At 41.4% G+C, this 21,368-nt stretch overlaps 1 protein-coding gene across 3 annotated transcripts in view; it reads right to left on the reverse strand.

Moving 5' to 3' along the window:
* TRANK1 (tetratricopeptide repeat and ankyrin repeat containing 1) overlaps nucleotides 1-19,178 on the reverse strand; it is a 78,720-nt gene extending 59,542 nt beyond the window's left edge. For 2 of the 3 annotated variants that reach the window (XM_005302686.5, XM_005302684.5), the window contains exons 1-4: nucleotides 18,814-19,178; nucleotides 4,413-4,547; nucleotides 2,586-2,712; nucleotides 618-768 (exon numbers count right to left, since the gene is read on the reverse strand). In XM_005302686.5, coding sequence (XP_005302743.2) covers nucleotides 618-768; nucleotides 2,586-2,712; nucleotides 4,413-4,547; nucleotides 18,814-18,887 — 487 coding nt within the window. In that variant the 5' untranslated portion in view covers nucleotides 18,888-19,178. Of the gene's footprint in view, nucleotides 1-617; nucleotides 769-2,585; nucleotides 2,713-4,412; nucleotides 4,548-14,892; nucleotides 15,012-18,813 lie in introns of all 3 variants that reach the window. The other variant, XM_005302685.5, reaches the window with a different exon arrangement.
* Nucleotides 19,179-21,368: the final 2,190 nt, after the last annotated feature.

Raw genomic sequence — 21,368 nt, forward strand, 5'->3', positions numbered from 1 at the left:
TGATTTTTTTTTAAATCTACAGAATTATTTTCAAACGATTTTTCCATTTTTTTAAATCTAACTTTTTTTAAAAAGGAATTTTTTATATTTTGAATAAATCCCTCAACGTGGCTAAGGTGACCAATCAAAATTGGCAACAAACTAAAAAAAAAAAAAAAAAAAAAAAACAATTGACTAAACTTGGCAAAGGAACAACCTGAACTGTTTTTGTATACATTTTCCATCAAATTTTTTCAATTAGCAGGAAGTTTTTAAAAAATTTAAATGGTTTCATGAAGTTTTTCCTCTTCCACACAACTTTTCATTTTTTAATGAAAAATTTCAACCAATTCTAACTGTAACACAACTGGGGCACCTGTGTGTGACAACTCATTCATCTACATGGCAGTGGTGGTGTTTTGGGAATGTGGATATTCCTCATCTATAAACAGGATTAAGACTATCCATCCCACTGTACAGCTATCAGATGTTAACAATTTTCAAATCTGATCCTGGTCGGTAGACACCAAATTAACTATTCCAGGAAGAATGGCTCCAAATCCCATACACAAGCCCCTCAACTGTCCTGTCCCTATTAAATGAGTCTAAATAAAATACAAGCCTCCATTCCAATTTACCGTTAACACTTGTGAAGATTCCAACTATAAAATCAGCAATTTGAGATTGGTCCATAGAACCACACAGAAGAGTCAAACCACGAGAAAATGTAATAACTGCATCACGAGTTCTCGACAACTGCAGCAGTGAATAGCCAGATCTATAGTAGCCCTAGTGGGAAAAACACAACAACAAAATTGTCATCAAATCTTGTTACTTCTAATTTTAGGAGATTAGGAGCCCATTTCTGAAAGCCCTACAGAAAACTATCAGTAACTTTACTATGGGACGTTTTCCCTGAATAAGACTTGCAGGATCTGGTCTAACTGCATACAAAAAGTTATCAACATTTTAAATAGTTGAGAGAATTACTCACATATCTACAGAAAAAAGCTGTAAAATATTGTGGGCATCTGAATATGATAATGTTTTAGTCTCCTGAAGGCCCAATATTTTTTGAAAATTAAATTAAATATTTCTGCAAACAAAATTATTATTAAGCTAAACATCATTTTCTAGTCCCAAATTACTAATCATGCTCCAAAATGTACCTCATGTATGGGTTGTAATACTACTCTCTCAGCTCGTTACACTCAAACTCAAAGAATTCTGTAAGAATAAATACACCTCTACCCCGATATAACGCGACCCGATATAACACGAATTTGGATATAACGCGATAAAGCAGTGCACTGGGGTGGCAGGGCTGCACACTCCAGCAGATCAAAGCAAGTTCGATATAATGCGGTAAGATTTTTTGGCTTCCAAGGACAGTGTTATATCGGGGTAAAGGTGTATGACATTGGCACTCATTGGTAGGGCCCCGAGAAAAATCACAGATTTTTTTTTTAATAAAATTCACAGCAGTGTCACAGGCCAAGTAATGAATTTCACAATATATGCATGGGATTCAGTCAGCGAAAGCAACAAGGCACCTTAAAGACTAACACATTTATTTGGGCATAAGCTTTCGTGAGTAAAAAACCCACTTCTTCAGAGGCAATGAGAGATCACTGTTGCATTCCTTCGCATAAAAATCGACTGCCGAGTTCCCCCCAGACTGCTGAGATTTTTTCCAACAGCGGAGAGGCAGAGGTGGGCATCCGTGCATACTGGTCTCGTGCCGATGCAATTTGCAGCATGTGTTCCAAGGGGCAGTGTAACTGGCTACTAGGCCTCGCATAAAATTGGCCACAGGCCACACCAAACATGAGACTGTTGCACGCAGATATCTGCTATTGCCTCCACCTCCCCGCTGAGGTAGTAGCAGTGCTGGCTACCAAGCCTTGCATAAAACCGGCCACCAAGTCCCTGTCAAACTACTGCTCTGACATGATGCTATGAGCCACACCGAGCACAAGACTGTTGGGGAAAGGGGGGGGGGAGGAGGGAGGAAGAGAGGCTAAACACAGGTTTATGCTCATTAAAGTGTCTAGAAAGAAAGCAGAGAATTCTCAATCAAGACTTTGAAAAATAACCAAAGAACAAAACTAGCAAATATATTTCAACCCTCTCACAGTGCAGCAAAACTCTTGAACACGTGCTTATGTCAAAAATCTAGTACCACTTTTCAGTATCTGTTGAAGTATTTAAATGGCTTCGACATAGGGCTTTAAGCATACATTTAATTGCTTCACTGAATTGGGGTCATAGTGAAATCATTTTTCACAAGACAGCTTGCTGTACTGGAATTTGCATAGTGCAATGAAACAACATGGGAGTTTCATTCTACAACACTTAATTATGGTTTCATTATACCTGGGTTCATGGTAAGCTAGTTCCATGTCATTCAAAATACAACTGCCATTGTAATTTTTTTTTATGTCAAAAAATATATTCGGCTACTGATTAGGGACCCTGAAGTTACTATTATTCTTCTTACAAGGTGGTGTATTTGTGTACTAATCTTTTTTAAACTAATTTTGAATCTTGTTTAGAATAATAAGGCTGGCAAGCATTGCTGAGCTGTTGGATTAAACATGCCGTACCTTAACATAGGACAAATCCCACTGGAGGCTCTCCTTGGCACAGTGATATGCTTCTTCCCACTTACCAAGGCTGTAAAAGGCATTTGATTTGTTGCACAATAACACAGCCACATCTCTCTGAGAAACCCTACAAAAATTAGCAACATTAATGTTTAATCAATTTTAAAGAGATAAATGGTACTTTATAGTGAACAAACATTTGACAAAACTCTTCAATTTATTCCACCAAACAGAATTATGGTACAAAAAGATATCCTCTGGAAAGAAAATAAAGATCTTGCAAATTCAGTTAACACAATTCCATAACTTATAGCAATATTCCACAGGGGAAAATACTACTTTAAAACAACATTAATGTTACAAGGTGAAGTAAAGAAATACAGTTATGCTCATACATGCCACCATAACTCTATCCCACCCTTTTCGGGATATGCATTAAATACAGTCTATTTTATGACTGCATTCTATTTTTTTCATTTAATCTCTGAAGGAAAATATTGAAAGTACATTGGTTCAATTAAACAATTTGGATGGGTTCACGATCAGGCCCAAGGCCTGAGTGGAACACTGAGGGTGTGACCTGCAGGTGGTAAGGAGAGCAAATGTGCTTCAGCAACCAAGAAACGCTAACTAAAAATACAGGGCTAAATCCTTGGCTGATGTGAGCTGGCATAACCCCAGGGAAGCCGAATTTATACCAGCTGAGGATCTGGAAGAACATTGATTTAATTCTTACTTGGTTTTTGAATATTGATAATTTGAATGGTGGGGATCTGACCCAAACCAAGACAGTATCTAGGAAAATTTATACTAAAGATCCTGAACTTAGACACCAAAGCATTGGACTGGGTCGGAGGAGGAGCTGAGATACAATCCTGGCTTTGTCACAAAATCTCCATGCCTCCATTCTTTACCTCAGAGGGATAGTGAGATGATAAATTCATTAGTTTGTGTGAGGGGCTGAGATACTACAGTGTTTGGGGGCTGGGATGAGCATAAGTACAGCAGATAGACTCGAAGACTTTAAGACCAGATGGGACAATCATGATCATCTAGTCTCATCTCCTGCGCATTACAAGCCCCAGAACCTCGCCCAACCACTCCTATAGTAACTTCTGGCTGAGTTACTAAAGTCCTTAAAACTTGATTTAAAGCAGGAGTTCCCAAAGTGGGTCGCGACCCCATTACAATGGGGTCACCACGACTGATGTTAGACTTGCTGGGGCCCGGGGCTGAAGCTGAAACCCGAACCCAACTGTCCAGGGAGGAAGCCTAAGCCCAAGGGCTTCAGCCCTAGGCAGTGGGGCTCAGGTTACAGGCCCCTTACTGAGGGGTGAAGTCCTTGGGATTTGGCCATCCAGTCCGGGGCAGTGGGGCTCAGGCGGGCTCAGGCTTCGGGCCTCCCTCCTAGAGTAGTGTAGTAATTCTTATCAGAAGGGGGTCACGGTGTAATGAAGTTTGAGAACTGCTGGTCTAGCCCAATGCCAGTAGAAAGAGTCAGAGTGAAAGAAAAAACGAAAAATAAGTAAGTCACAGTAAATAGTAAAATTCAATTGAATTAAGCTTATTTTAATTTACAATAATTCTCAAAACTTATTTTGGGCTTGTTCAGGTAATTTGATTAGTATCATGCCCATTTTACAGATGGGGAAAACAATGAATCAGGGATGTTAAGTGGCTTGCCAAAAAACAAAAAAAAAAGAGTCAGTATCGGGCTTGAAAACAGAGCTCAAGAGTTCCTGATTCCTGCTATCCTCAGATAGCTGGATCACTTATCTTTAAAATTCTCTTATCATTTACTCTGTCATACATTAGCTGAATACTTACATCCCCCACTGGAATAACTGAAAGAGCACACGTATGGCTTCATCGTAGTTTCTGATGGCCAAGAAATAATTTCCATTTTTAAAGTTCTCATTTCCAGCTTTTTTCATAAACTCTGCATAATCCATGGGATCCATGCTAGTTGAAAGGGAAAAAACAAAACAAACAAATGAAAGCTCTATGCTATGGTGCTCCTCCTTCCCCCCCGCCCCAAAAAATCACAAGAATAAGCCTGTTTCCTTCATAAAGGACCTAATCCTGAGAGGTGATAACCAGCTTGTAAGGACTTCAGTGAAAATTATGGATGTTCTTGGGATCAGACCCAAATTCTCTTTTGCAACAACAATTCACTTTGGTTCTGAAGCCAATTTAATCTCATTTTAGGTAGCAACTTCTCCTCCCACCAGACATTAGGAGCAGGACAGATAAAAACCATCTTTCCTATCCCAGCAGCTGAAGATGGTGAGGTGAACTTGGACCATAGCACTGACTTGAAATTTACCCTCTTAATTTTTGTCTCAACCTTTGGCTAGCAGATTTAGTCCTTTGGCTGGTAGGTGCTTGGTACATTTCTCAAATCTTGTTGGAATCTTATTTTTAAAAATGGTATTTAAACTAATTTATTTAAATGGACACACACATATACATACACTGGAAAAAACTGAGACAACTACAGAATTGGTTAAAAAAAATCAAATTGAAAGTTTAATTTTAGTTGGTTGAAAAAACAGGAAACATTTCTGAAAAAAACAAAAAACCTGTTAATTCTCCTGGGGTTTGACCAGCTTTTCTGGTTATACAGTTAGGCAGACAATTACACAGCAAAACTGCATAACAATCTGACTACAGCCTGAAAACATTATCATACAAACACAAGAGATATACCCAGCTCAGAAGAGATCAAAATCTAATTTAAGACAAGATACAAGAAAAGGGGGTAACAAACACGCCGAGGGAACATAAAGGGGACAATGACAGGAACCAGAATCATTTTTGCAATTTAAATTGCAAAACAAAATTACTTACACAGAGAAATTAAAATAGTCACAACATCCAACATGTTTGGGGAGAAGGGATTCAAAAACATTAAAACCAAAAACATTTACTTTGAGAAATGTTACTTCCAAAAAAATAAAAAATAAAAAAATAAAATCTCAAAAGTGAAAGAGAAAAGCAAGTTTTGAAGCTTCAAGTAAAATCCTTTCCCAAGAATGAACTACCAATAAACAAAAAAGTGTTGCTAATCATTCCTATCAGTTTGGAAATCTTGCATCAAGAAAAAGCAGAAAGCCTACGAGGAGTGGAAGATGGGAGGGATCAACAAGGAAAGCTACCATATTGAGGTCAGAACGTGTAGGGATAAAGTGAGAAAGGCCAAAAACCATGTAGAGTTGGACCTTGCAAAGGGAATTAAAACCAATAGTAAAAGTTTCTATAGCCATATAAATAAGAAGAAAACAAAGAAAGAAGAAGTGGGCCGCTAAACACTGAGGATGGAGTGGAGGTTAAGGATAATCTAGGCATGGCCCAATATCTAAACAAATACTTTGCTTCAGTCTGTAATGAGGAGCTTAGAGATAATGGCAGGATGACAAATGGGAATGAGGATATGAAGGTAAGACATTACCACATCTGAGGTAGAAGCCAAACTCGAACAGCTTAATGGGACTAAATCGGGGAGTCCAGATAATCTTCATCCAAGAATATTAAAGGAACTGGCACATGAAATTGCAAGCCCATTAGCAAGATTTTTTAAATGAATATGTAAACTCAGGGGTTGTACCGTATGACTGGAGAATTGCTAACATAGTTCTTATTTTTAAGAAAGGAAAAAAAAGTGATCTGGGTAACTACAGGCCTGTTAGTTTGACATCTGTAGTATGCAAGGTCTTGGAAAAAAATTTGAAGAAGAAAGTAGTTAAGGACATTGAGGTCAATGGTAACTGGGACAAAATACAACATGGTTTTACAAAAGGCAAATCATGCCAAACCAACCTGATCTTCTTTGAAAAGGTAACAGATTTTTTAGACAAAGGAAACGCAGTGGATAGGACCTAACCAAGTTTCTAGAATTATGCTAAAGCCTTAGACACAAATCAGAGAAACAGATGCATTCATAGTGAAGATGGAACCTTAGTTTCATTTCCCAAGCTGCAAAAAAAATATTAAAAAAGCAATAAACTGTGTAAATAATAAAAACGAGTAATATTTTAAAAACCAAATTCTTACCTATGTTACAAAAAAAATCCTTAGACTTTTTCAATTCTTTCAATTTTAATCTATGATTTTTAATCCACGTGTATCCCTTTAACATCAGGAGCAAGTAAAAAATGATTACAGGAAGAAAAATATATTCTGAAACAGGTTCAGCTACCGAGATGTTTTCTTAATATGCATTGTGCATGTGTGTTTGGTTCTGTGTTGATCAGAGTACATATAACGCTTGATATAGCTCATCTTATCAAGGGTGGACTTTGACTGTTGTTGTTTTTTCAAGAATTAAGGTGGAGATTGTAGTGAGGGTGGGGTCTCTGGCTTTTGCCCAGAATTAAATTTGGTTATTATTTTAGGTCCGTTTAAAATAAAAATCAACACTACAACCAAGTTTCACAGACATGTTATGGAACAATATAGTGAAAGATCTTTGGTTACAACATTTGTTTGCTTTTTGTTACTGATTTTTCTAATAAAATACAATTAGAAAGAAGGGGGGGGGGACGACAACCAAACATGAGTATAATGATTACAGCATTTATCACAAGAAAGATCAAATTTAGAAACCAACAGAAATTTTAACCTCTTTTCACAAGACAAGAAAATGAAAGAGGAAGTATGCTGGTCTGTAGGACCCAATTCTGATCTCACTTGCACCATTTTACACTACTGTAAGTTACTCCTGATTTACTCCAGCATAAGTGAAATTCCCCCAGAAAGAAAAACAGTAAATGTAAAGAATGGGAGACTGACCAGTTAAAGTCAAGAGGCTGAGAGGAACACAACTATCCTTCCTGCGTGAAAAGCAAATGGAGACTTCACTCTCATCAGCCCAGCTGGAGAAGGGGAAGGTGTGGAGATCAGAGCTCTCCCTTTGGTTTCAATCTACTCGGTAGAGCTGACCCAAAATGTATTCCTCGACATTAACCATTGTTTGGCATTTGCAATAATTTTACCATCTTCCTCTGGCCAGTTTTTAATTTTTGTGATCTCCTGCATTTCTGGATTCTGTCCAGAAGAAGTAGTGATGAAATACAGCAAAAGAGTCTCTTCATGCACTACTCCAGCACAACCAGAAGCAGAACTAAAAAGCTTGTGGCAAAGCCTATTCTTTTGACCTTGCCAGCCAAGGGCCTAAAACAGATACTAATGAAATCAATGGGATGATTGCTGTTGACGTCATTGGGAGCAAGGCTGGGCACAAGAGCCAAGAAGTTTGGATATCAAAATTTGACAGCTGAGTGCTTATTGAAACAGAACCACTGAACTAACTGCCAATTGCTACATAAAACATATTGCTCTAACTTCTTCCTGAAGCTTAATTCTCTCTCAAAGAAAGCTAAATATCTCTCCATTCATAAGAGTTCATAACAAAGATATAATCTATTATTCTGGCTTGAATGAGCATAATTATTTATTTCATGCAACATAAATGGGCAAAATCAGAACCATAAGAACATACAATCATAAGTAACCAAAGGCCTTGGCTTTCCTGCTGGCAAAGGCCTTGGCTTTCCTGCTGGGGAAATACCAAGTCCCTCACCGGGTGGAAATCTTCCTTAAGTCACAGAAATACAGAGGTCTGGGGGCAGGGAAGCCACAGAGACCCTTCTCCATGCTTTCAGAATAATTGAATGCAAATAACTACATCAATCTAATATCAAGACCCTGATCCTGAAAATAATTAAGAATGGGCTTAACTTTTCTACTGTGAAGAGACCCAATGAACTCAATGGGACTACTCATTATAGCAAAATTAAGCATGTGTGTAAGTGTTTACAGGATCTGGACCTAAGTATTGTATACAATAGTAAAATCACTAAGGTCTGATCCTATTCCTATTGAATCAAAGGGCAAAGCTCCCATTGACTTCAGTGTTGCCAAGTCTTTGGATTCTGTTGAGACTCTCATGATATTTGGTGTTTCACCAGTTCCTGGAGATGTGATTACATGAAAGTCCCAATTTTCTCTCTCTCTTTTTTTTTTGGGGTGGGGGGGGGGAGAGGAGGTGGAGAGGGAGCCTTGTGGTTGTGGAGAAAAACTTGAAACTGATCAGAGTGAATCCTAAAGGCTCAATTAATTTTTTTTAAATAACATCCTCTTTAAGCCAATCTTCTTTTTTTTTTTTTTTGGAGGCCTGACTTGTGATTTTTGAACTTTTGGGGTTAGCAATACTGAGAACTGGATCCGATAATCAGGAAATGTGAAAGTTAAAGGCCCAGACACATTGTTGAGCCTGCATGTTCTGGGGTTATACATTTTGTAAGACAAACAATATGTTAAGCTACTTATTTAATGAGAAAAACTAGAATAGCAATCTACATTATGTAATGTGGTTAACTTAATGCTGCTGTTGCAAGTTTATCTAGAAGCTTCACCTTATAGCGACAGCTGCTAGGGAGAAAGTGCCTTTTCTCCCTAAGGCATGTCACTTCCTCCAAAATCCAGGGAGCAGGGCTACACATATTTTTTTTTCTTTTTTTTAAATGAAAGATGTTTTGGGGGAGGGGAGATGTTATTTACATCTGGATGATAACGTTATCAGCAATGGTGGGAAACGAGAAGCCTCTCTCCCAGCCTGAGGAAATTCATCATCCAGAAGTCTTTGTGGTCACCCTTCCTGTCATGCAAAAAGAATGCAACTTCTTACCCCTGTCCTCAAAGACAGACATCACCACGTCAGCAGAAAACACAAACAATCAAACTGTAGAAGAGTGACTGCCAACACCTTCAACAGCATTCAGAGAGAAAGAAAATAAACCCATTCCAACAGGCTACACGAACATTTGCCAAAGAAGCAGCCTCTCTTCCTTCCGAAAGCAAACACTGCAGCTGTCAGGCAGAAAGATGGAGTCTTCTCCACAGACAGATGGAATGCACTAACATCAGGCCCATCGAATGTTACTGTTGCACTGAAAGGTCCCAAAAACCACCCAAAGGAGGTTGCAGCCCTTTACACTTTGTTCCCTGGATGCTGCACAAAGAAGCTTTCAGCCTGCATTGAAATAGTTGTTGTGTGCGAAAAGTCAGAAAACAAAATAGAACTTTTTTTAAAAAATGTGATTTGGCTCCGCATTAAATGGTAAAGATGGCAAAAAAATCTTAAAATTGCAGAATGTACTGTTATTTTTGCACCTGTGATGTTCCAACATTCTGGCTCATAATGCTGGCACTTAAGCCTGGTCTACACTTAAAAATTAAACCGCCCCTAGCTATGTCGCTCAGGGTTGTGAAAAATTCCATGCCTGAGTGCCATGGTTAGGTCGCCCTTACCCCAAGGGTAGGCACAGCAAGATCAACAGAAAAATTCTTCAGTTGACCCAGCTACTGCCCCTCAGAGAGATGCATTAACTACATCGATATAGGAAGCGTCTACACTGCAGCGGCGTAGCTGCAACGCTGTGGCTATGCCATTGTGGTGCATGTAACGTTTAATGTAGACATAGACCAGTGTTTCTCAAACTGGGGTCGCCGCTTGTGTAGGGAAAGCACCTGGCGGGCCGGGCCGGTTTGTTTACCTGCCCCGTCCGCAGGTCCGGGCGATCGCGGCTCCCACTGGCTGCAGTTCGCCGCTGCAGGCCAATGGGAGCTGCTGGAAGCGGCAGCCAGTACGTCCCTTGGCCAACGCCGCTTCCAGCAGCTCCCATTGACCCGGAGCAGCGAACCGTGGCCAGTGGGAGCCACGATTGGCCGGACCTGCGGACAGGGCAGGTAAACAAACCGGCCCGGCCCACCAGGGGCTATCCCTACACAAAGGCGACCCCAGTTTGAGAAACACTGACAGACTATCTAGTTGTGACTCAAACAAATGAAAATTTCAGGCACAGGAAAAATAGACTTGTCAAGTTTGGACAGGGCCTTCTCTCCTGTTTAGGCTAGCAAAAAAAAAAATTTAAAAAAAAGTGTTAGGGAGCACACTTTAATTGCTATTTAAAATACCTTTAAAAATGTGTTAGCTGGTGTTTATCAGCCCAAAACTCACCCATAATCTTGAGAAGATCTAAATTTTTTGAGATTCTGTGCAAATATGTAACATGCAGGGCCCCTGGGTGGCTCCTGGCAGTCCACGACTATTCTTTGACTGGCTTTGTCCACCCTCCCACTTCCACATCACACACAATACAGTAGAACCTCAGAGTTATAAACACCAGAGGTCAACCACATACCTCATTTGGAACCGGAAGTATGCAGTCAGCAGAAACAAAAAAATAAATAAAGCAAATACAGTACAGTGCTGTCTCAAATGTAAACTACTAAAAAAAAAGGGGGGGGGGGGAGTTTTAATAAAAAGATTTGACAAGGTAAGGAAACTTTCTGTGCTTGTTTCATTTAAATTAAGACAGTTAAATGCAGCATTTTCTTCTGCATAGTAAAGTTTCAAAGCTGTACTAAGTCAATGTTCAACTGTAAACTTTTGAAAGAACCATTATGTTTTGTTCAGAGTTACGAATCACCTCCATTTCCGAGGCGTTCGTAACTCTGAGGTAATACCGTAATTCAAAAATCAACCCAGACACACAAGCTAAAAAGTAAAGGAATATCAAGACATGGGGGTAGGAGGAAAGCATGTGCCGGTAGGGAAATTGTGTTGTTATCCCACATGTGTGTTGACAGAGCTATCCACCTGAAAAAAGTGCTGGGCCACGGGCAGCCCAATCCCAAATACATAGTCCCTGATCCTGTGCATGACAGCAGCATGACTTGCACATGCATGACAGTCCATACTCACACTATTACCTGCAGTATCAGTCAGTACATTAGTGCTCATTTTCAAGAGGATGTACAGACACCGCAATTTAAGTGCCAAGTATTATTTTTCCTCTGTCTAGGGATGACCATGACTTTAGGATCCTACAACAATAACTTAGCTAACTTTTTTTGCCCTGAAAAGGAAGCAACAATTCTAGTCCTTTCACAGCTAAATTAATTATTCACATCCAACTCAGCATTGTGTTGCATTCTTTAATGTGACTTGCAAAGATTCTATTAAAAATTAGGCTTGTGCTCTTTTGTTTTATCGTGTATGAAAGTGCATGACCCAAAAGATTCTGATCTCTCCAATGCTAAATGTACCTCTCCTCCCAGCCAAAATAATAATAATAATCAAGTTAATTTCTGCTTGTTTAGTACCTTAGAAATATCAAGATTATCCAGTCTGATCTTCCCCAGTATTGTGGGAAAAACTGCTGTATATCTCAAAGCATGTATTTCACTAGTTCGTGTTTTAGTTGAAAGAATAAGGGTACTGAATCTTTATTAAAGACATATTCTATCTAAAATGTTAGTCATTTACTAAATTATTTAATTTGTTAAATAAGTGGGCTTTTTCAATAAGTGGTTGAGATTTTTTAAAATAAAAATAAAAACTAAAAATTAAGGCTGTTGATTAATCGCCGTTAACTCACGCGATTAACAAAAAAATTAACGGTGATTAAAAAAATTAATTGCGATTAATCATACTGTTAAACAACAGAATACCAATCAACATTTATTAAATATTTTTGGATGTTTTTCTACATTTTCAAATATATTGATTTATATTACAACACAGAATACAAAGTGTACAGTGCTCACTTTATATTATTTTTATTACAAATATTTACACTGTAAAATGCTAAACAAAAGAAATCGTATATTTCCATGCACTACAGTACCTGTGTGATGTGAAATTGCTTTATCATGAAAGTGTAATTTTTTTTTGTTACATAACTGCACTCAAAAACAGAATAATGTAAAACATTAGAGCAAGGGTCCGCAACCTTTGGCATGTAGCTCGCCAGGGTAAGCCCCCAGCGGGCCGGGCCGGTTTGTTTACCTGCCGCGTCCACAGGTTCGGCCGATCGCGGCTCCCACTGGCTGCGGTTCACCGCTCCAGGCCAATGGGGGCTGCAGGAAGCAGCACGGGCCGAGGGATGTGCTGGCCGCGGCGTCCCACCGCCCCCATTGGCCTGGGACGGCGAACTGCGGCCAGTGGGAGCCGCGATTGGCTGAACCTGCAGACACGGCAGGTAAACAAACCTGCCTGGCCCACCAGGGTGCTTACCCTGGCGAGCTGCATGCCAAAGGTTGCCGACCCCTGCATTAGAGGCTGCAAGTCCACTCGGGCTACTTCTTGTTCACCCAATCGCTAAGACAAACAAGTTTGTTTACATTGACAGGAGATACTGCTGACTGCTTCTTATTTACAATGTCACCTGAAAGTGAGAACAGGCATTCGCGTGGCACTTTTGTAGCCAGCGTTGCAAGGTATTTACATGCCAGAGAGGCTAAACATTCGTATGCCCTTTCATGCTTCGGCCACCATTTCAGAGGATATGCTTCCATGCTGATGATGCTCGATAAAATTAATGCGTTAATTAAATTAGTGACTGAACTCCTTGGGGGAGAACTGTATGTCTCCTGTTCTGTTTTAACCACATTCTGCATATATTTCATTTTATAGCAGTCTCGGATAATGACTCAGCACATGTTGTCCGTTTTAAGAACACTTTCACAGCAGATTTGACAAGACGCAAAGAAGGTACCAATGTGAGATTTCTAAAAATAGCTACAGCACTCGACCCAAGATTTAAGAATCTGAAGTGCCATCCAAAATCTGAGAGGGATGAGGTGTGGAACATGCTTTCAGAAGTCTTAAAAGAACAACACTCTGACGTGGATGCTACAGAATCCGAACCACCAAAACAGAAAATCAACTTTCTGCTGGTGGCATCTGACTCAGATGATGAAAATGAACATGCGTCGGTTCGCTCTGCTTTGGATCATTATCAAGCAGAACCCATCATCAGCATGGACGCATGTATTCTGGAATGGTGGTTGAAGCATGAAGCGACATCTGAATCTTTAGCGCATCTGGCACATAAATATCTTGCTATGCCGACTACAACAGTGCCATGCAAACACGCCTGTTCTCACTTTCAGGTGACATTGTAAACAAGACGTGGGCAGCATTATCTCCTGCAAATTGTAACCAAACTTGTTTGTCTGAGCGATTGGCTGAAGTAGGACTGAGTGGACTTATAGGCTCTAAAATATTACATTGTTTTATTTTTGAGTGCAGTTACTTTTTGTACATAATTCTACATTTGTAAGTTCAACTTTCATGATAAAGAGATTGCACTACAGTACTTGTATTAGGTGAATTGAAATATACTACACCTCTACCCTGATATAACGCTGTCCTCGGGAGCCAAAAAATCTTACCGTGTTATAGGTGAAACCGTGTTATATCGAACTTGCTTTGATCCGCCGGAGTGCACAGCTCCGCCCCCCCGGAGCACTGCTTTACCGCGTTATATCTGAATTTGTGTTATATCGGGTTAGAGGTGTATTTCTTTTGGTTTTTTTACAGTGCAAATATTTGTCATCAAAAATAAAGTGAGCACTGTATACTTTGTATTCTGTGTTGTAATTGAAATCAATATATTGAAAATGTAGAAAACATCCAAAAATATTTAAATAAATGGTATTCTATTATTGTTTAACAGTGCGATTAATCGCATGATTAATCATGATTAATTTTTTTAAGCACTTGACAGCCCTACTAAAAATCCTGCAACACCATTTTACTAGTTCTCCAGTCACCACAGACTCTTCCAAGTCAGACAAAATTTGAATTCCTAATGTAAAACAGAACAAGAAAAATAATAGCATAACCATAGGTGCTGGAACTAGGGGTGCTGCTGCACCCCCTGGCTTGAAGTGGATTCCAGCATATACAGGGTTTACAGTTTGGTTCAATGGCTCTCAGCATCACCACTACACAATGGTTCCAGCCCTCCTGAGCATAACCCTACTTTTTGCCCCGCCCACTTTCTTTGCAGCTCAGTTTTAAACAAAGATTCATCTGGAAAGAGGTACATCATTTGGACATTTCTCATACCACAACATAACCTATTAGCTGTCCTTGCAGCCCGCTGCTTCCCGCAGCTCCCATTGGCCTGGAATGGCGAACTGCGGCCACTGGGAGCTGCGGGGGGGCCGTGCCTGCGGATGGTCAATATCAGCAAAATGCCCACCACTGTCCTAGGTGTTATCTGGGAAATTAACAATGGGAGGGATGGTTGGGGTCACAGAAATCAGAGCGATAGGGGGCATAAGGGATTTTGAGATGAAAAACAGCCTGGAGGTTGAGGCACTGGACTGGGACTCAAGAACATCTGGGCTCAATGTCCAGCTTTGGTACAGCCATCCTGTGTGACCCTGGGCAAATCACTTAGTCTCTCCTTTCCATCTGTACAACTTGGATAATCATCTTCCTTTCTCCCACCTTTTATCTGTTGTGTCTGTTTAGACTGTCAGATCTTCAGGGCAGGTCACGTCTCTTACGCTGTGTATTTAGTGCTTAGTGCAACGGGACCTCAATCTCTGTCAGGGCTCCAGGCACAACTAAAATGCAAAAAAATAAATACTAGATAGATATTTAGTTGATTTTCAGACAGGGAAGACAATGAGTGAGGGGAAAGCAAAACAATAAGGAAAGATGAAAGCAAAAGCAGTTAGTGGCAGACAGATGCCTTCAGATCCCCTGTTAAACCACAAATCATCTTTGTTACTAGTTCTTAAAGGACGGGAAGGATGGTTTAGTGATTAGGGCTCTAGCATAGAATTTGGGAGACCCAGATTAAATTCCCTGTTCCGCCACTGACTTTCTGTGTGAGTTTGGGCAAATCACTTAGCCTCTCTGTGTCTCAATTCCTCATCTGTAATATGGGGGTAATAGCACTTCCCAGTCTCACAGGGATTTTGGGAATTGCTGAGATCTACTGATGAAAAACTAGCTTGTGATATCTCTACATATGCTAAATAGCACCTATGACTGATTTGGAGCTGCTCTGCACTAAATTATGAATACTGTGTGTTGACCTGCTTATTGAGATGTTTACTGCATAAATACCAGTTTAGTTTAAGATGGGTGCGGTAAGGAAAACAAGCAGGAAGGAATCAAAATGGCTGAAGATAAGCCACTTCTCAGCAAACACTTAAGAGCTGTTAAAAGACAATGCCCGAACTATTAATTTTGACAATTCAATCTCCTGACTCCAGCCAATTTACAAAACTGGTTTTAATGAGTAGAGCCAAGATCTGGGAACCTGAAGATTGAAAAGCACTATAAGAGTTGAAAAATGGACTCCCTCAAGAGGAAAAATCAGAGTAATCCTCAGGACCTGCTGGAGTGTCTGCAGAAGATACCATGAGGGATGGTAAGTCTTAGATAAGATAGACATTTATGTAGACTATTTCAAAAGTCTTCTTCTCTAAATGCTTTGTTCCTACTGTTAAACAACAATTTGGTTTTAAGAGTGCTGTCTGACCACTATACACACATACACTCCTGAAGAGAAGAACTGCAGGTGCTGGACCTGTCATACCCGCTGTGTGAGCACAGTCAATACACAGGGTACTGTAGCTCAGAGCCTGGTGCATGGAATTCCATGATAGAATTCTCTATCATGGAATTCCACCCCATGATAGAGAAGTAAAGGTTGACACTTGCGGGGCTGCACTCAGAGAGACAGCAAAGGAACAGAGGTGCAGGTAGCTCTGAAACCATGCCAGGACCTTACATCATGTAAGAACTGTGAAAAATCACAGATTTATTTTTTAAATTCACAGGCAGCAGCACAAGTAAAGTATCCATTTTCACAGAATATGCACGGCCACCAAGTCCCTCCTGAACTGCTATGATTTTTCCAACATCAGGGAAGTGGAAGTGGGCATCCTTGCACATCGATCTTATGCTGGGTATAGCTTGTAGTGAACAGCAGCGTTAGTTGGAGCAGTAGTTCGGGGTGGGCGAGAGAAGAATTGGGAGCTGGTTTTATGCGAGGCACAAGTAGCCAGTGCCGCAGCTGCAGCTTAGAATGCAAACTAGCAGCTGCACGGAGCTTGAGACCAGAGAGCACAGATGCCCGCTTCCACCTCCCACAATTTTGCCAACAGCATGTCTTGGGCTAAGTTCACTATTTCCACCCAGTCCGTGAAATTGTGATTTTTCACAGGGCTCTAACCGTGAAATCTAGGAAACTAGTCACAGAGTAAGATACTACTCAGTATGAGTGAAGGTATCACATCTGTCCCTTTGAGATTACTGGATGAATGGGGCTTTAGATGTGGGAAACCCTGATCCACCACAGATCAGTTACGACTCTATGCTCCTACCCTGTCTTTTAATTATTTAAGTTGTATTCATCCCATTTAGACTATAAACTCCACAGGACAAGTACCTGTCTAATAACACATCTTGGGAAGCCCCTTGAAAACTTATAACACTTTACAAGATAATACACCCCTACCTCGATATAACGCGACCCGATATAACATGATATAGCAGTGCTCTGGGGGGGGGGGTGCGCACTCCGGTGGATCAAAGCAAGTTAAATATAATGCGGTTTCACCTATAACGCGGTAAGATTTTTTGGCTCCCAAGGGCAGTGTTATATCGAGGTAGAGGTGTACTAGTAAAATTCACAGTATTGCAGCTCCACCATTTAAATACAAGAATTAAATGTGTATCTGATTAATTTAATGGTGTAGTTCTTTGTCACAGAACAAGCCAAGAGCCATTGTGGGTTTATTTAAAAAGATAGATCTGTGCTTCACATTCTTCCTCCTCCCCTCCCAAGCCAAACTTACCACTATCATATGTGGCATGGACCTCCCTTAAGTTAATAATTACTTTTTTACACCTGTGTTGAATTTGGTCCTACATATTATCCAAAGTAGTGTTATCCTATCATTGTAACAGAATAGGATTTTTCCTTTTAATTTCCAAGTTATCGCCTCTTCCTCCCTGTAACAAGGGCAATAGCATGTCTTATCTCCAGGAGGATGGCTGTGTACATAAACCAGAGTTACACTCTAATAAGCAACTTTGTATTTATCTAGCATTTCCTGTCTCCATTAGGGAAATACTACAAATTGTTAACTCTGGTTTACAACCATGAAGGGGGAGGAAGGGGGACAGCAACTTTGAGAATCCTAGTGTAGAACAGCCACCAGTTCCCATCACACTTTAAGCACCACAAGATGTGATCCAGCGAAGAAAAGATCAACAGGGTACTTGAAACGCAGGTAGCTGTTTATACAAGGTTTCCCAGTCCTGCTGGCGGAGCTGAACTAGTATAAGCGATAGTGAGAAATCTCTGCAAGATTTCCCTGGTGTAGACAAGACCAGTGAGTCAATATCAGAGCTGGGAATACAACTCTACAAATCCTGGCTCCCTCGCCTATGCTTAGACTATATTCAGCTCTGAAGAGTCCAATGTATCTGTTTTCACAGACCCATGGGAAAACCATTGGACTCCTACTAACATATTTTCCAGGAGATTTGGAAACCTTTTACCACTTGCAATAAACCTCAATTATCTATTTTTGCAATATTGCAAAACTGCTAGTTTGTTTTGGAACAAACAGCCAAGAAAAGGATTAAAAGAAAAACAAACATTACCAGGATAAGCTATTACCAAAGTGCAGAGACCATTCACTCTACTTTTTAAACAAAAAACTTCTCAGTTCACAGAGAGATCAAAAAGCAGCTTCCTGGTGCAACAGTAAAAGACTTAATCCCAGTGTGGAAAGGGGTCCAACTCCATTAGAAAATGTGCTCATTTCCAGACTGCACTAAACGAGTCCCCCCACTTTTAAACACAAATCCATACAATCAGTCCCTCTTTTTAAGTACTCTTTACATGAGGGCACCACAAAGCACACACAGTCCAGCCCCCAGGTGAAAGAGCAAAGATGGCCTCATAATTCACCCCACATGCAGGCAAGCCTCTAAAATACTTATAACTGCACCCGTTATTTTGCAAATGTTGAATATAACAGCCCTTCCCTTAAAAGCAACATGGACCCTCCCCTGCATTCCTTGAGCACCCCCACTAGCTTCATGGAAGTTTTGGGTGTCCAACGAAGGTGGAATTGGGGCCCCTAAAGAAACACATCCTTCAATGCAACGCAGCCCTGCCGAATGCGGGAGTTGCAGTAGGGGTGGCTCTGGGAAGGCGATCTCTGGGCTCTCTCTCTACCTTTCATTCTGCGGGAATAAGGGGGGGGGGAAGGCGATGGGTTCGTGCATTAGCCCCGAGTGCACTCTGACTAAAGAGAGCTGCAGGCTGCTTTCTTCTGTAAGAAGTTCCCTGGCTTGCTGCACCGCCTATGGATGCAATGGCGACATGCACCCACCTACCTGAATCCTGAAGGGGCGGCAGCACGCCAGCACACAGAGGCATTTGCCGCTGCAGCTGCTCTTTGCTCCTCCATAGCGCGCAGCTCTACACAGCGGCCTGGCACTGCTCAGCTGCTGGCCGTAAACAAAACCCATCCTTGCGGGCGCACTACGCTCGCTGCACACCGAGGCCCGGGCGGGCCACGTTCTAACCACGCCCTCCCATCGACGTCATTTCGGGGAAACGGGCGGCTCGCGCTGGGGATAGAACCCTGAGCAGCTGAAACGTAGAAAATCGAAACCAGCCACTGGGCTGGTTTGAATCGGGACCGGGAGTGTCTGGCTGTCGGCTGAAGGCTACCGGGTTCGGGCAGCCCCCATGCCTCCGGACCCTGCGCTGCCGGAGCCCCGGGGGGGGAGTGTCTGGCCGGCGGCTGGGGCCCGGAGGCAAGGGGGCTGCCCGAAGCCGGTAGCGCTCGGGCAGCTCGGCTCTTAAACAGAGCCGAAGAGTCAGGGTAGGAGCAGAGCAGCCGCGGGAGGGGAAGTGCCCGGCCTGTATTTTCCCGGACATGTTCGGCTTTTTGGCAGTTCCCCCCGGATGGGGGTTTGATTACCAAAAAGCCGGACATGTCTGGGAAAAACCGGACATATGGTAACCCTACTATAGCACCACATGTGGGGAATTAGCAACTTTGCTATCACTGGAGATTTCTACCACCACATCATTTAACTCTGATCAGAGAAAGTCTAGACAACACATTGGCAAAAACACCTTGTGCATAGTCTACACTAGTGCTCCTGCAATTGTTAGGATCAGTGAAGCTATATCAGTGCTAGAACAACAGAGGAGAACTTTAGAAACTATTCGGTGTAATTTTATTTATATATATTAAGTGAGCTGAAGAAGGCGAAGTCCCTGGTTGAGATGCAGCAGTTCTTACTCGGGTAAAACTCGCACTAACTGGACAAAATGTATATAAGCCTGTTGCCGGGGGCTGAGTAATGGAAGGCTGGCTCATAGAGGTGAAGGCCAGTTCACTTGGAGTTTGGTGCAAACTGGAAACTAGACATCCATTCTGGGTCATCACACTTAAATGCAGGCACACAGTTTCACTTTACCCATCCCACATTAATTCTGATCAAACTTCTTGCAAAATTCTGCTACAGAATTCAGCAGGAACTACGACCTGAAACACCCTCACAACACACATGCATTACGGTATCTCCAAGAGAATAGTCAGACATTTGAAATGAGTCACGATAGCAAATGAAACTTAGTTTGTTTCTTTTTCTTCCACACCCAGCTTTACAAATGAAACTTGGCAGGATGCAGAATGATAGCCTATGTGAAGTCTTCCCCTCCCACTGAAAGTGAAAGGAACAATTCCAAATGCTGCAGCCCTACTCCACACAAGTATGCGAGGCTTCTGTGAACTGCTGAGTTTCACCTTTAAAGTTGAGTGTGGAAGAAATAGAAATTGAATGGAGATGGACCCTTTTATGGAAGCAGTACTGAGTGTCCAGAGGCACAGGCATGCTTGCTAGCAAGAATGGTGGTAGTGGCAACATTTTGCCAGTATAGCTTATTCCAGCTTCCCTGAGCAAAATGAACTATACCAGCAAAAGCATAATTTTGCCAATATACCTGTCTGCACTAGGGGGTTTTGCCAGTACAGCTATATCAGTCACAGATTATCCCTCGTCCACCCCTAACCAACATAGTTACGTCAGCAAAAAATTGTCATGTAAATCTGGCCTATGAGGCACCTAAATACCCATATAAGTGCATCCACAATAGAGGTTATACCAGCATAACTATTTCAATAAAAAAAATCATAACCCTAACTGAAATAGTACAAAAACTATGTATAAACCAGACCTAAGTGACTTTATAATTAGCACCCTTTGCTGGGGAGGGGGCTTTCACTCCCCTTCGGTCGGCCTGCACCATGATTCACAGCCATCTTTCAATGTTATTATTCATATTTGTATTGTGGCAGCACGCACAGGCCCCGGTGAGGACAGCCCCTACCCCAAAGTGCTTGCTATTTAAAAAGACAAACCAAACCAAAAGTGACAGAATGGATATGGGAAAGCAGTACAAGTTACTAAATGATCATGGTAGTTTTCTCTCTTGTGTGTTAACTTATTTGTTTCTATTTGTTTTGGAGAAGAGATTGTTGGAGTAAGAACAAAGGGCGAGGGAGACAAGTGAAGAGGTGGAAGAGACTTTGCAAAAAGGAAGAGAAGCATGGTGGTGGGGTCTGGGAGGATGAAGCAGGGTAGTTGAAGGGCAGGAGAGAGGGCAACCAACAATCCATGACTACAGAAAATGAGAAACAAAAATCCAGAGTCCACAGCAAATTAAGAAAATTAACAGCAGGTATAACTATATTGATGCCATTACAACAATGTAAATGTCATTCATGTAGACAGGGCCCTAATTTCAACTTTGAATGGATGATGATAGTGGTACGTCTTATGAAAACTCCTTGGCTACTGCTGTTGCTCTTCCCATAGAAGACTGCTGAGCCCAGTGCCCATCCAGTTCCTCTGACTCCAGTTACTCCTGGGGG

Source organism: Chrysemys picta, chromosome 2 (assembly GCF_011386835.1).
Source record: "Chrysemys picta bellii isolate R12L10 chromosome 2, ASM1138683v2, whole genome shotgun sequence".
In the NCBI taxonomy this organism is placed as follows: domain Eukaryota; kingdom Metazoa; phylum Chordata; order Testudines; family Emydidae; genus Chrysemys; species Chrysemys picta.